The sequence below is a fragment of the Nomascus leucogenys genome, chromosome 17 (genome assembly GCF_006542625.1).
Source record: "Nomascus leucogenys isolate Asia chromosome 17, Asia_NLE_v1, whole genome shotgun sequence".
NCBI lineage: Eukaryota > Metazoa > Chordata > Mammalia > Primates > Hylobatidae > Nomascus > Nomascus leucogenys.
In genome coordinates, this window is record NC_044397.1 from 89754039 (window position 1) to 89770798 (window position 16760).

Consider the following 16760-nt stretch of genomic DNA (forward strand, 5'->3'; position numbering starts at 1 on the left):
GTTGTCCCATTTGGAAACTGATTTCCCAGCACCACTGACTAAATAGTACTTGCCCCTGACCAATTTGAAATGTTGGCTTCCTCAGTATTATATTTGTATTTATGTCTGGGATTACTTCTTTCCATTCTCTTCCACTGATCTGTTATTCTTGTTCCAGTTTTAGATATGTAGCATTATCATGTTTTTCTAAATAGAAAATACTTGCCGGGCGTGGTGGCTCATGCCTATAATCCCAGCACTTTAGGAGGCCAAGGCGGGTGGATCATCTGAGGTCAAGAGAAGAGTTTGATAACAGCCTGGCCAACGTGGCAAAACCCCATCTCTACTAAAAATACAAAAAAATTAGCTGGGCGTGGTGGCAGGCGCCTGTAATCCCAGCTTGGGAGGTTGAGGCAGAAGAACTGCTTGAACTCGGGAAGTGGAGATGGCAATGAAGCAAGAACACACTATTGCACTCCGGCCTGGGTGACAGAGCAAGACAGACTGTCTTAAAAAAAAAAAAAAAAAAAAAAAAAAAAAAAAAGAAAAAGAAAAAGACTAAGATTAACTATAAAAACAAGAAACTGGCCGGGCGCAGTGGCTCACGCCTGTAATCCCAGCACTTTGGGAGGCCGAGGCGGGCGGATCACGAGGTCAGGAGATGGAGACCATCCTGGCTAACACGGCGAAACCCCGTCTCTACTAAAAATACAAAAAATTAGCCGGGCGAGGTGGCGGGCGCCTGTAGTCCCAGCTACGCGGGAGGCTGAGGCAGGAGAATGGCGTGAACCCTGGGGGGCGAAGCCTGCAATGAGCCGAGATCACGCCACTGCACTCCAGCCTGGGTGAAAGAGCGAGACTCCGTCTCAAAAAAAAAAAAAAAAAAAGAAACTAAAAGACGATTGGAAGGTATGGCTTAACTCCAGGTTTTTCTTCAAGAGTTTAGTAATTTTAGGCTGGGCGTGGTGGCTCACACCTGTAATCTCAGCACTTTGGGAGGTCGAGGTGGGCGGGTCACCTGAGGTTAGGAGTTTGAGACCAGCCTGGCCAACATGGTGAAACCCCATCTCTACTAAAAATACAAAAATTAGAAGGACATGGTGGCAAGTGCCTGTAATCCCAGCTACTCGGGGGGGTTGAGGCAGGAAAATCGCTTGAACCCAGGAGGCGGAGGTTGCAGTGAGATGAGATTGTGCCACTGCACTCTGGTGTGGGTGACAGAGACAGATTCTATCTCAAAATAAATAAAATAAAAAGAGTTTGGTAATTTAAAAAAATGTGAAAAACATCAAGAGGCTGCATAACTTCTTAGGTTCATATTTCTCCTGTCAGCCAACAATGCTAAGAACAGGGAAGTCATTTCCCCAACTCCCCTTGCGCAGCCTCCCAATTTTTCTTACTAATTGATGATTTATAACATTTGCAACAGTTCACAGGGGCAGGCATGCTGGCACCTTCATCCAAACAGCAGTATTTATATAGTCATTTGCTTTTTCATACAAATGATAAAATGAATAGAGAATAGAAAAATGTAAACGATGATACCAGAAATAACAGAACTGAAGCAAAGATGGAAGTCATTAGGCATGGCAAAAATGAAATTTCTGGTGTCAAGAATAGGCGTGCTCAAATTAAACTCTTTGACTATCTTCCATGTGAAGAATAAAATCACATGGATGAAATCCATGAAATAGACTCTGGAAGACCACATCTCAAAGGCAAGGCATAAGGTAGCATCATTTCGTGTTTTAGAGCTACTGCCAGCATAGCTTCCTAGCATTCCTCATAGAAGGCGGTGCTCAGCTTTTTGAAGAACATGGGAGAAAAGTTGATCAAACACACAACCTTGGGAAAACTACTTCCTGCCAGGCCTCTTTCCCAATGTGAAGAATAGTCTCTTTTTTTTTTTTGGAGACAGGGTCTGATCCCGTCACCAAGGCTGGAGTGCAGTGGCATGTCTTGGCTCACTGCAGCCTCTGCCTCCCAGCATCAAGGGATCCTCCCACCTGTCTCCCAAATGGCTGGGACTACAGGCACATGCCACCATGCTTGGCTAATATTTGTATTTTGTGTAGCAGTGGGGTCTCACTATGTTGCCCAGGCTGGTCTTGAACTCCTAGGCTCTCAAGTGAGTCTCCTGCTTGGGCCTCTCAAAGTGCTGGGATTACAGGCACAAGTCACCATATCCAGCCTGAAAATCAATTTTTTTTTTTTTTTTTTTTTTGAGAAGGAGTCTCACTCTGTTGCCCAGGCTGGAGTGCAGTGGCGCGATCTCAGCTCACTACAAGCTCCGCCTCCCGGGTTCATGCCATTCTCCTGCCTCAGCCTCCCAAGCAGCTGGGACTACAGGCGCCCGCCATCACGCCCGGCTTATTTTTTGTATTTTTAGTAGAGACGGGGTTTCACCGTGTTAGCCAGGATGGTCTCGATCTCCTGACCTTGTGATCCACCCGCCTTGGCCTCCTGAAGTGCTGGGATTACAGGCATGAGCCACCACGTCCGGCCGAAAATCAAATTTTTTAAGGCTAAGTGTTGTTTCAAGCAGTATTAAGGAAACAAGGTCTGGTGCCGTGGCTCACACCTATAATCCCAGCACTTTGGGAGGCCAAGGTGGGTGGATCACTTGAGGTCAGGAGCTTGAGACCAGCCTGGCCAACATGGTGAGACCCTGTCTCTACTAAAAATATAAAAATTAGCCAGGCGTGGTGTCAGGCACCTGTAATTCCAGCTACTCGGGAGGCTGAGACAGGAAAATCACTTGAACCCAGGAGGCGGAGGTTGCAGTGAGCCAAGATTGTGCCACTGCACTCAGCCTGGGTGACAGAGTCAGACCCTGTCTCAAAGAAAAAAAAAAAAAGTGAACAAGACATTAATTTGTCTATACTAGAAACTATTCTTGTAACTGGATAAATATGTAACATCCTGGGGGGAGAAAAAAAGAAAAGCCAAAGACACAAATTCCAAACCTAATTATTTGTACTGTAATTGAGGTTTAATATTCTAATTTCATTCGCATTTTTAGAATTACCTTATTTACAAAGATAGGGGACTATCAAACTAATAACAGAATTCAATACATGATGTTTTGGTCAGCTGGCTGGGAAATCCATCTCCATTTTATACCATTATTTCTTTGGCAAAACATGCCTCGAGGTCTATAAAACAGCTGGAACTCAACCCAGTGGTCTCTGTAAACATGCTGGGAAGAGATATCAGAGCATTGCCACAGAATGATTATATTTGATAAAGTTGCTACCATTCTACGATACGTACATTGGTTTCTGTCCAATCCTATTCCAGATAATAGGAAAAATCTACTAACTTATCAGAAACTTGCTGCCCTTCATACTGTGTTCTCTCTTTCTCAGGAGGGGTACTAGATTTTCATCAAACAGAATCAGGGTTTTCCACTTCGATGACCATTTTTCTCCCAAGCAGTATGTACAGGTACACTGCAGCCAAATCCTTCTCAGGGGAAAACTCCCCCGAGGTAAAAAGTGACTGGAAATGTCGAGAGAACATGCAATCTTCAAAATGTTTAATCTTCAACATATAAAGCACATCCCTGACTGGAATGTTTATTAATCATCACTACTTGAGGAAAGACAGTATTCTCCAGAGAAGAAAAACAACATCTAAAAAAACCAAAAATGAATGCAAATGGGAAAAGTATAACTCTCTGGCAAAAACTAAAGAGCCATTGATTTGTCTTTAGTATCATGGCCAATGTGCCCTTCGAATCCTTCTACCCGAGCTCTTCACCCTAGTTCGTGGTCTCAGCTATGGGCATGACCGTCGTCGCCTCTATCGCCTGCTCGTAGCTCCCTGCCTGGGATTCCATCTCTTCCCTTCTGTTAAGCTTCTGCCTCAGAGACTGTCCAATCTCACCGCTGACTCTGCTGCCCTGGACTTCTGCTGGGATGCTCCCATAGTACCCAGGGCCACATGTGGGTGGTTTATTACTTTTTGATTTGATTACACAAACACACTTCCCTAATTATGCAAATATACCCATTAAACTTTACTGCAGTAACAGAAGATTCATCCTCCCAAGTATAGGAAGTATAAAGCTATAATACCTTCCCTTTTCCCTACTGTCCTCTTAAGAGGTTACCAACGTTCCCAGCTTGGTGGTGCTTCAAGACATCGTCTTGGGTCTATATACATTATATGATACATATGGAAATAAGCTTGTGATGAGATGAAATCTTAGTGAGCAATGACACAAGTTACAGAAACTAACAGGCCTTGGACTTTTTTTTTTTTTTGAGACGGAGTTCACTCTTGTTGCCCAGGCTGGAGTGCAATGACACGATCTCAGCTCACCGCAACCTCCGCCTCCCGGGTTCAAGGGCTTCTCCTGCCTCAGCCTCCCAAGTAGCTAGGATTACTGGCATGCACCACCATGCCCAGCTAATTTTGTATTTTTAATAGAGACAGGGTTTCTCCATATTGGTCAGGCTGGTCTCGAACTCCCGACCTCAGGTGATCCGCCTGCCTTGGCCTCCCAAAGTGCTGGGATTACAGGCATAAGCCACCACGCCCGGCCGCCTTGGACATTTTTATGTACTGCATATTGATCCACCCCCATCTTTGACTCCGTGCTACGGCAGTTCCCCACATTAGCTGCCTTCTCAAAAAGGCTGTAGCAATTTATTGTCTCCAACACCTACACCTTCCCCATTACCCTTGCCCATGTGGGAGAACAGGAACTGTGTAAAAAAATTTTTTTTTTGAGATGGAGTTTCGCTCTTGTTGCCCAGGCTGGAGTGCAATGGCGTGATCTCGGCTCACTAGAACCTCCGCCTCCTGGGTTCAAGCGATTCTCCTGCCTCAGCCTCCCGAGTAGCTGGGATTACTGGTACGCGCCACCATGCCCAGCTAATTTTGTTTTTTTTTTTTTTTGTAGAGACGAGGTTTCTCCATGTTGGCCAGGCTGGTCTCAAACTCTTTATTTACCTCAAGTGACCCGCCCACCTCAGCCTCCCAAAGTGCTGGGATTACAGGTGTGAGTCACCGCAGCTTGCAGAATTGTGTAAATTTTTACCAGTTTGATAGGCAAAAATCTTATGTCATTTCAAAATTTGCTATTCTCCAATTACCAGCAAGGGAATCTTTTGGTCTCTAGGCCACATCTGCTTTTTCATTTATCTGTGAATTGCCTGTTCATAGTCTCTGCTCCTTGTTGACTGGGTTGCCTGTTTCCCTTACTGATTTGTCAGAACATCCAATGCTTTCTGGATATTAGTCTCTTCCTTATTCTGTGCTATAATATTTTCTCTCAGACTATTGCATACCTTATGGGTATCTTTCTTAACAGAGGCTTAAAACTTTTATGTAGCCAAATTTCTCTTTGTTGTTTCTCAGTTTTATTCTTACTTCAGGTCTTTCTTATTACTATATTATAAAAAGCACTAAACTAGCTGGAATTTCTATTTTACACAAGAAGAGGTAAGATTAGAGCTTTCCCCCACCATCAAACGAACAAACCCTCAAACTTTCTATTGTTTGCAATATCCTATCATCAAAATTAGAGGAAATCCCTGTATTTCCCCCCAAGAATTTTAGTTATTCTTGTGCATTTTCTTTTTAGACTATTACGGAACACATTATAAAATTTCCTTTCGGGTTACTCTGGAGAAAATTGACAATTTTTTGATAAAAAGTCATCATATCTAGGAAAATTTTCTCTGATAAAAAGTCATCACATCTAGGAAATTTTTCTCCAATTAGTGATTTCGCAGGACTTGAAAATTTCCTATTAATCGTATTTACTATTTAAGAATGTTCTGTACATTTCAATGTCAATCTGGCAACATGCTTAATTCTTTGATTCACTAATGATGTAACTGTCACCTAAAAAATCCTGGAGAAGTGATTAACAATTGTAACCAGCTAGCAAGTTTGGCAAACTTTTCACGAGGGCTTTGTCACCTTTCTTAAGTTGTCTTTGGCTTGCTTCAGATTGCTTTAACAGTACTTAATTTCCTGAGGTACAATCAGCCCAGTAGATCTCACAAACCAAGCACTGGCCCAGGAGTTGACATCCTAGTAACAAAAGTACATCTAAGTTCCAAGACCCTGGTTTCTTTTTTTTTTTTTCTTTTTTTTGAGACGGAGTCTCGCTCTGTCGCCCAGGCTGGAGTGCAGTGGCGCAATCTCGGCTTACTGCAAGCTCTGCCTCCCGGCTTCACGCCATTCTCCTGCCTCAGCCTCCTGAGTAGCTGGGACTATAGGCGCCCGCCACCACGCCTGGCTAATTTTTTGTATGTTTAGTAGAGATGGGGTTTCACTGTGTTAGCCAGGATGGTCTCGATCTCCTGACCTCGTGATCCGCCTGCCTCGGCCTCCCAAAGTGCTGGGGTTACAGGCGTGAGCCACCGTGCCCGGCCCTAGACCCTGGTTCCTAATAGCTCTCCTCAAAAGGGCCCAGGGCAACTGGAAAAAATGGCTGATTCTGGGGAAAAGGCAGGAAAAGCATAAGATGAGACTCAAGTACCCTGCCATTCCAGAAGGTAAAAAAGTGTCCAAAGAATGGCATGAACATGTGGAAATGACAGGGGAGCCTGTCTGACAGGGTTCCCAATAGAACGTTTTGCACATTGTAGTAAATAAGCATAAAGGCTTTCAACCTATGGAATAAAATAATCTAAGTTCACACAGATAAATTAGGGTGAAAGGCAAGCTATTCCTTATGGCAGTAAACCAAGTAATAAACAAACAATAACAAAATTTAAAAAATCACCATTTGGCAACCAGCAGAATAAATGAATAGACAGGAACTGGTGGTTGCTGAAACTAATGGAGGATGAGCAGGATATTTACAAAGTCTCAGAGTATCTTCCCCACAAATGTAACTGTGAAAAGGAAGACAGTAACTTACCAGTGGAGAAACCTGGCCAATAGCATTTCAAGTCAGCTAACATGGCCAGTAATGGTTCAAACTGACAACATGTGCCTCTGGATAGTATACTCTGATGACAATATAGGCGGGGCGTGGTGGCTCATGTCTGTAATCCCAACTCTTTGGAAGGCCAAGGTGGGAGGATCGCTTGAGCACAGAAATTCAGGGTTGCAGTGACCTACGATTGCACCACTGCACTCTGGCCTGGGCAACACGACAAGACCCAGTTTCAAACCAAAACAAAACAAAAAACAGGAATACAACATGTCTGGTGTATTTCTGACAAGCGTATAACTTGATCCTTATTATGGGGCGGGGAGAACCCAAAACAATTCAAATAGAAAAACAAGCTACAAAATACGTGTAAGTGTTCAAGATTAAAGAAAACTAAGGAAACATGACAACCTGATTCAACGTGTGACTCTGGACATTTTTTGCCTGAGTTATAGAGAATATTATCGGAACAAACTACTGAATCTAAATGAGGACTAAGAGGAGATGGCAGTATTGTATCAATGTTAATTTCCTGATCTGGACATCTACAGTTAGGTAATATCCTTGCTCTACCGCAGTATGTAGGGCAAAGGGGCATATGCGCCCTGCAACTTACCTAGCGGCGTAGTAAAAATATACATACAAGGAGAGAAAAGGACAAGGCAAATGTCAGATGGCAATATTTGGGGACTCTGGGTAAAGGGTATATGGGAATTCCTTGCATTATTCTTGCAACTTAAGTATGAAATTGCCAAAATGAACAAAAACTAAACAAAACAAGCCAGCAGCACAGGATTGGGTAATACTTAACCAAGCAAACAGGCCAACTTTGCATCACCAGTTACAAAACATTCTCAAACACATAAAACATCCTACTAATTTGTACTTTGTGATGACACTACAAATAAATTTAGTTTCCTGGTAATTATTTTATTTTTTCGAGACAGGGTCTTACCCTGTTACCAGGTTGGAGAGCAATCACAGCCCAATCATGGTTCACTGCAACCTCAAATTCCTGGACTCACGCGATCCTCCCACCTCAGTCTCCTGAGTAGCTGGGACTACAGATGCATGTCATCACATCTGACTAATTTTTCTAATTTTTTGGAGAGATGGGGGTCTCACTATGTCACCCAGGCTGCTCTCCAACTCCTGGGCTCAAGTGATCCTTCTCCCTCGGTGTCCCAAATTGTTGGGCTTACAGACGAGAGCCATCTCGCACAGCCTGTGATAATTATTTCAAGAGTCTGCTAAGATGGTGAGAGTCATGTCATGTGGAATGTGACTTTTACTGTATAAGCAGTTTTTAAAAGAAATGTTAAAGTGACAATTCTGTTTTGGCCAAGTGCTGTTTAAAAGGGATGTTATTTTCTCCAAGTCCAAGCAATAGGAGGAGTACTGAGATTACTTGAGATATGCTTTCTGGAATTTTAAAGCATTTTGAATTCTTACGTTACAGCGGTCCCTATTTTCAGTTAAAATCTTGATAAAACCCACTGATAAAGTAGTTGAAAATAATTCAAGAAAACTTACAGATCTGCCCTATCAGATATCAAAATGTACTGTAAATTTCTAGAATAAAACTGATTACAAGAAGCAAAACAAAACAACAAATGAGACACAAAAGAGCTAGTACTGCATGGCTCCATTTTACATGAAGTTCTAGAATGGGTAAAACTAATATTTGGTGAAAGTAATCACAACAGCGACTTTTATTTTTGCAGGGGCGGGGAGGGGAGACACACTGGGAGGGGCAGAAGTAATCTTTCTGATGATAAATGTTTCTTTTCTTTTTTTTTTGAGACAGTCTTGCACTGTTGCCCAGGCTGGAGTGCAGCGGCATGATCTCAGCTCCTGCAACCTCCGCCTCTCAGGCTCAAGCAATTCTCCTGCCTCAGTATCAAGCGATTCTCCTGCCTCAGTCTCCCGAGTAGCTGGGATTACAGGCATCTGCCACCATGCCCAGCTAATTTTTGTATTTTTAGTAGATGGGGTTTCACCATGTTGGCCAGGCTGGTCTCGAACTCCTGACCTCAGGTGATCTGCCCACCTCAGCCTCCCAAAATGCTGGGATTACAGGTGTGAGCCACCATGCCCAGCCTAAATGTTTCATATTCTGATCCCTACCTACCTCACATCACATGCAAAATACATTCTAAATGAATTAAACCTCCAAATGTAAAATGTAAAAATAAAACCATAAATATTATTCTTTCTCTATATAACATAGTTATATAGTTTTTTTATTTTTTTTATTTTTATTTTTTTTAGACGGAGTTTTACTCGTCGCCCAGGCTGGAGTGCAGTGGCGTGATCTCGGCTCACTGCAACCTCTGCTTCCTAGGTTCAAGCGGTTTTCCTGCCTCAGCCTCCCAAGTAGCTAGGATTACAGGCGCCCGCCACCACACCCAGATAATTTTTGTATTTTTAGTAGAGACGGGGTTTCACCATGTTGGCCAGGCTGGTGTTGAATTCCTGACCTCAGGTTATCCACCTGCCTCGTGGGATTACGGGCGTGTGCCACCGCACCTGGCCTTACAGTCATATTTTTTATAATTTAAAAGCAAAGAAGTTCTTTTATTTATTTATTTTTGAGACGGAGTCTCGCTCTGTCACCCAGGCACCCAGGCTGGAGTGCAGTGGCGCAATCTTGGCTCACTGCAAGCTCTGCCTCCTGTGGTCACGCCATTCTCCTGCCTCAGCCTCTCCGAGTAGCTGGGACTACAGGCGCCCACCACCACGCCCGGCTAATTTTTTTTGCATTTTTAGTAGAGACGGGGTTTCACTGTGGTCTCGATCTCCTGACCTTGTGATCCACTTGCCTCGGCCTCCCAAAGTGCTGGGATTACAAGCATGAGCCACCGCGCCCGGCTTAAGAAGTTCTTTTAAAGCACAACATAATATCTAGAAGCCTAGTGATCAAAATACCACAAGTCGAATCAAATGACAGATTAAAACAATGGAAACATTTTATATGAGTCCTTATAACTCAATAAGACAAACAACCCAGCACAGAAATCAGCAAAGGGCATGAAAAGGCCATTCAGACAACACAAATGTCCAATTATCAGAAGCAATACAATCTGTGAAGAAATGCAAACGAAAATCTCACCTGCAGAAAAATGCAGATAAATACAATGAAATACTTTTCTTCTATATAACAGGCAACAAGGTAACAGGCAAACAAGGTAAGTTTGATGTTGAGTTTAGTGAAATAGGCACTCTCACCCACTGTTGGTAGGGTACAATCTGTTGGGACAGCTTTTTTTTTTTTGAGACAGCCTCACTCTGTCGCCCAGGCTGGAGCGCAGTAGCACTATCTTGGCTCAATGCAACCTCAGCCTCCCAGGTTCAAGCTATCTTCTTGCCTTAGCCACCTGAGTAGCTGGGATTACAGGCGCCCACCACCACACCTGGCAAATTTCTGTATTTTTAGTAGACATGGGGTTTCGCCATGTTGGCCAAGCTGATCTTTTGATCCGCCCACCTCAGCCTCCCAAGGTGCTAGGATTACAGGCATGAGCCACTGAGCTTGGCCGGGACAGCTATTTGTAAACTAGCTATGTGAAAATAAAAGGCCATATCCTTGGAGTCTAGAATTCTCCTTTCACTAAGTTATCAAAAATCACATTACTTTGACCACACAAAGTTATTTATCTCTGGTTCATGCAAACACTGAACATTGGAAGTACCGAGTGATAATTGGAAACAAAAATCTCCAAATGTCTAGTAATAAAAAGACTGATGGGCTACAATGTGGTATATTTATTCACACAGAAGATTATTAGCCTGTTAAAAAACGAGATTTTGTATAGCAAGATCACGGGTTTTTTAATGAAAAAAATATATGCATACAGGTGTGTGCACATACCTATATATTTACTGTCCCCCCTCCCCCGTGCCCAAGCTGGCATGTAGAAGCACACTCACAGCTCACCGCAGCCTTGACCTCTTGGGCTTAAGCAATCCTCCCACCTTGGCCTCCCTAGTAGCTGAGACTACAGGTGTGTGCCACCATGCCCGGCTCATTGACTTTTATTTAACTTTTTGTTTTTCTAGACACAGGGTCTTGCTCTGTAATCCAGGCCTAAGTTTACTTTTAAACATTGTACATACACACACAGTCTGGAGAAGTATACCTAACTTTTAGTAGTGGGCTGTCCCCTGACTGTGAAGGAACTTCTGCTTTTTACTCCCATGCATGTATTTTAAAACCTGCCGGGTGCAGTGGCTCACACCTGAAATCTAAACACTTTGAGGGGCTGAAGTGAAAGCACTGCTTGAGGCCAGGAGTTCGAGGCTGCAGTGAACTATGACTGCGCTACTACCCTCCATCTGAGTGACAGAGTGAGAACCCATCTCAAAAACAAAACAAAAACGCAATAAAAGCCTGTAGTACAAGTATTTGCTTTTTTCAGAAGAAAAAGGAAAACAAAAAAGGAGATCCACAGGCTCTGTTTTTTGCTTTTATGATTTCTTTCTCCATTGGTTTTCCAGGACTTTTTGCCTTGGCAGAAGTTTACTTGAGTAAAGGCAAAAACACGCAATGTATCATGAGCCACAGAAGTGACTTCATTCTGCTGTTCTCCCAGCACTTACCCCAAACACTGTGGCTGACACTGGGGCCTGACTCTCAGATATTTAAGCCCAATACTTCACCACCAAGTATTAGTTATTATCTCATTTAGTTTTGGGCCCTGAGAACCAGGCCTTCAATTACACGTTGGGCAACCCTATCTGAAACTCTGAAATTTTCTGAGCACTGACATATTTTTGCCACAAGTAGAAAATTCCACACCTGATGTGTGGTGGGTTGCAGTCAAAACATTAGTGAAAGCTTTGTTTCATGCACAAAGTTATAAAAAATATGGTATTAAATTATCTTCAGGTATATGAGAAACAAATTTCTTGTTTAGATTTGGGCCCCAATCCCAAGATTATCTCATTATGTGTACGAAAATACCGCACAAAATCCAAAAAACGAAACCCTTCTGGTCCCAAGCATTTCAGATAGGAAAAACTCTACATGAACCAAGAGAACATTCGGTCTACAAGCCCAGCTTCAGCTGATTCTTTTTTTTGGGGGGATGGAGTCTTGCTGTCTCCTAGGCTGGAGTGCAGTGGTGCGATCTGGGCTCACTGCAGCCGCCAACTCCCGGGTTCAAGCAATTCTCCTGCCTCAGCCTCCCGAGTAGCTGGCATTACAGGAGCCCGCCACCACGCCCAGCTAATTTTTATATTTTTAGTAGAGACGGGATTTCATCATGTTGGCCAGGCTGGTCTCGAACTCCTGATCTCAGGTGATCAGTCCTCCTCAACCTCCCAAAGTACAGGGATTACAGGTGTGAGCCACGGTGCCCTGCCTTCAGCTGATTCTTTCTTAAGCCAATAGTTGAGTGTTACCAAGTTAAACCATTGAAGGGGAAAGAAAGACAAACAAGACACAGCCCTAGTCCTCATCAATCTGGTCTTGACAGAAGGCAAGATGACATAAATATTAAACCAAGGTATAAGGAACTACCACAGGGGGACAGAGGACCCAAGGAGACGAGTTGCTATTGGTGGGATGGATCAGTTGTCTTTTGAGGAACTAGGTCTCTAAGGCAGACAGATAGGGACGGGTGGGCGGAGGAAGTCACAGAAAACCAGGAGAGTAAATCATGTGTTTGGGGCCTGACTAAAGCACATGGTGTGGGGGATGGGCAAGAGAGATTTCGGTAAGATGGTGAGAGTCATGTCATGTGGAATGTGACTTTTACTGTATAAGCAGTTTTTAAAAGAAATGTTAAAGTGAAAATTCTGTTTTGGCCAAGTGCTGTTTAAAAGGGATGTTATTTTCTCCAGGTCCAAGAAATAGGAGGCTCAGGCAGTCCTAAACACTTTTTGGACTCCATGTTGGAGTTCAGTGGTGCCATGATAGCTCAGTGCAACCCTGAACTCCTGGGTTCAAATGATCCTCTCGCCTTAGCCTCCCAAGTAGCTGGGAAAACAGGCATGCCTCGATGCCTAGGTACTTTTTTTTTTTGGCGGTGGATAAATGCAGCCCAGGCTGGTCTCAAACTCCTAGAGTGAAACTATTCTCCTGCCTTGCATTCCCAAAGTGTTGGGATTACAGCTGTGAGCCACTGTGCCCCCCACCCGGCCTTTTTTTTTTTTAAGAGACTGGGTCTTGCTCTGTCACCCAGGCTGGAGTGCAGTGATTCAATCGTTAGGTCATTGCAGGCTTGAGCTCCTGGGCTCAAGTGATCCCCCTCCTGAAACTCCCAAGTAGCTGGGACCACAGGTGCATGCCATCATGCCTGGCTAATTTCTTTTTGGTGGAGATGGGGGTCTCCCTATGTTGTCCAAGCTGATCTCAACCTCCTGGGGTCAAGTAATCCTCCCGGCTCAGCCTCCCAAGCAGCTGGGACCACAGATGCATGCCACCACACATGGCCTTTGAAAGTTTTTTTTATAGAGCTGGGTTTTGCTACGTTGCCCAGGCTGGTCTTGAACTCCCAGGCTCATGTGATCCTCCTACCACAGCCCCGAGTCGCCTGGGATTACAGGCACACACCACTGTGACTGACTCCCGAAAGACTCCTTATTTAAGGACCGCTGACAATCTACAGAGGAAAATGAATAAAGGACAAATACTCCTTCCATCCTCCGTTGGAATTCCCAGATACCAAGAAAACAAAACACAGTAGAGAGAGATCTTGAAAGAAAATGCAAAGCTTAGCTGAAGGCTCCCAGTTCAGAGTGGTTCACAAGTCCAACACACAGACAAGTAAACGAGGCACATTAGCAATGTATTCGTTTTGAAGAAAGCACTTAACATGAAACTTGCTTATGAAATCCTCCATACCTTTGCTGGACCTCTTTGATGTTTTCTTGTTTCCCTCGGAGGTAATTTCAATTTCGTCAGGATTACCACCTTCATCTTCAATTGCCTAAAAAGAAGGGAAAAGTAAAGTTGATCCAAAAAGCCAGCACACATTCTGCTTTCAGAGAGCCTTCAGGTGACAAGGAAACTGTATTTTTAAGATCAAAAAGCTGCTGCCGCCCTCACCGCCCAGGGCCTGTGGCCCATCCACTCATCTGTTATCTCGCTCTACACTGGAGACCAACTGACGCCACCAGTTCTTAGCTGGGTGGTCCCAGGCGGGTTTACTTAGGTGCTCAGTTTTTGCTTCTTCCTCCGGAACATGCGGCTAATAATAATATAGTACTTACCCTGGAAGGCAGTTGTGAGGACTCTATTAGCCATGAAAAGGAAGCACTCAACAAACAGTAGGCTTATCTGGTTCATCTTCTTCCTAAGCCCAGAAGAACTCAAAAAGGGAAAGGCACACTCTCCATTTCTTCTGACTTTACTCACAAAATACTCTTTAACCCTCCAGGGACTCCCTCCACACCGTGCCTGTACTCAGTACTGTGTGGATGGAATACTAACGCTCACTGGCTAGGATCCTACTGTGTGTTACGCATGAGACCCGTCACGACACGCATGACCTCATCCGATCCCCATCATGTACATTCACGACCGACTCCAATACCTCATTCTCAACCACTACGTGATTGTGCCTCATCGGATATTGAATTATAAGAATTTCTTGGCACGCCCAGCCTCCCACCCCAGGACTGTCATTCACTTCAACTATGCCCATCCTCAGCACAGTGCCTGGCATCAACTAAGCCATCAGTACCGAACACGACAATCACGATGACATCCCTAGAAATTCAGCTTCAGGTTAAGTTTTACTGATAACTTTTCCAGTCTTTACTCTCCTGTCCCATGAGCACAAGTTTTGTTTACATCATTTCATCTACTGTGTTTTATTTGCAGAGGTTTGGAAGCCTCAAAGTTTCCCAGGTGGGTAAGTCTGAATTGAGATAGGGCCTGGGGGTTCCACACCTCATCTTTACCAGCAGCAACAAAAATCTCTCCTCTCAGAAGCCAGAAAAGGGACTGAAGTTCTTTCCTGGGATCAAGGAAAAGCACAATCACCAAGTCCCTCACTCTTTTCCCAGGGACAGGCAATTGTGAAACACCACCAGGAGAAGAGAAGCAATGCCCTAGGCAGGTGTCCTGTTTCCCCTTTTTGCTCTTTTGCCCTTCTTGGAAAAATAAACCAAGAAAGGGACACCAACAGGATGACAGAAACGGGAAGAGAATGAGATCAGGAACTCCAGACGGGCTTGGCTGAGTAGCAGACAGGGATACGGGCTGGCGGTATTCGTGTTTTGGGACATCTTGAAGAAAATGAAAAGGAGAAGGAAAAAGGAACAAATCTGTGCTCTCAGAGATGACAGTGAGTGATGGGAAGTCTCAGTCACCAGCTTGACAGGAAGATCACAGCAGCTTTTCAGGCCTATGGACCGTCCAGGGAGAAAAAAAGGATAAAGCCTCTTAATTTGGCTTAGCTGATGGGAGGCCCTGGTGGCAGGGCACCACACCTGACCAGCCGCCAATCTCCACTTTCTGCATTTTCTCTGGGTAAATATGTAGATCAATGGACTTCTTGCCTTATCTGAGTAAAGAGAGAATCCATAGTGAAAAGAAACACAAGCCTGAGCTTTTAAAAGGCCCATGTGACTCTGGCGGAGACAACTATCCACCCTTGAGCCCAGGGTTTTTCATCAGGAAAAAAAAATAAATAATCACTACTTCTTCTCATCACCAATTAATAATAAAGCCCTGTGATCTCTGTAGTTCCGGAGCCAGGATGGTGGAATGTGTCACCAGCCCCACTGCCTGCAGGGACTGGGGGGTGGGCGGCCAGGCGGAGCAACTACAGGGGAGAGGTCCCAGAGTAGCCAGGTGGAAGAAAGGCAGAGAAAGAAACCGACAGGAATAAGGAAACCGCAGGTGGCTAACTTTTACTTGACTCTGCTTTTCCTAGGGATCCCTTTGAATCTCCTAAGGTAGGCGTTAGAGCCCCCGATCTGCAAATGAGGACTTGTGGTGGCATAGAGAGGAGAAGCGAATCGTGATGGCAACCACACACCGAGTGTTTACATGCGCCAGGCAGCACGCCAAGCCTGCTCCACGCAACCTTATTTAATCCCCAAACCAAACTCCTATTGCTTTTTTTCTTTTTACAGGAGCAAAAAAAAAAAAAAAAAGAAAGAAAAGAGGACTCAGAAGGGGTTCAAGGTCTCCTATGCCCAAGATCAGGCCACTGAGAGCTGGCAGGGTCCCCGAGTCCAGAGAGACTGACCGACCTGGGGGAGCCCAGGCTCTGCCCGCCTCCCGGGCAGTTCTGAGGCTGGTTTTAAAGTCCACCCCAGGTCTCCCCTCATTTCACATTTCGGCTCGCTACCGTCAAGACCACTTTTCCTTCCTGCTATGTTACTTCACCGGGCGAGTACCAGCAAACCGTGAAAACTAGGTTGGGGTCGTTTTTTTCTATTTTTCCCTTTGAGTATGTCCTACGGGTGTTTCCTCTGTAAATCAGCCCGGATTCAGGCTGGTCGGTCCCCCGTGGGTCACAAAGCATCTTCCCTGGGGAAACCAAGCAGCCGGCTCGGGGCCTGGGTTCAAATCCCGACGCCGCCCGTCCTCGGCCGTGTGACCTTGGCCAAGTCCCTTCCCCTCGCCTAAAAAGTGAGGGTTTCAGGGTCTCCCCTCTAGGTACGGAGGCGGGGACGAGATGAGGGGAGAACCCTCCTCTCAGTGGACGATGTCACCCGTCACCGTTTCTCCTGCACGCGTGCCGTTTTTCTGGTTCTCCTGGTCCCAATGCGGCGTTAGGATTTGAACCCCGGCCAGGCCGGCCAAGGAACTCTCGCCGGGGCCTCGGAGGAGCCGGGGGACGCGAGAGCGCCAGGTCCGGGGAGGCCGCGAACGGGGCCGGGGGCGGACGCCAGGGCCCGCGAGCCACCGTCGCGGCCAAGAGGA

General features: G+C 45.1%; 1 protein-coding gene across 6 annotated transcripts in view; it reads right to left on the minus strand.

The window, feature by feature from the left end:
* Window positions 1–16760, minus strand: part of SAFB (scaffold attachment factor B) — a 46578-nt gene that overhangs the window by 29420 nt on the left and 398 nt on the right. For 4 of the 6 annotated variants that reach the window (XM_030796287.1, XM_030796285.1, XM_030796286.1 and 1 more), the window contains exon 2: window positions 13725–13809. In XM_030796287.1, the coding sequence (XP_030652147.1) occupies window positions 13725–13809 (85 nt within the window). The other 2 variants (XM_030796288.1, XM_030796289.1) reach the window with 2 other exon arrangements.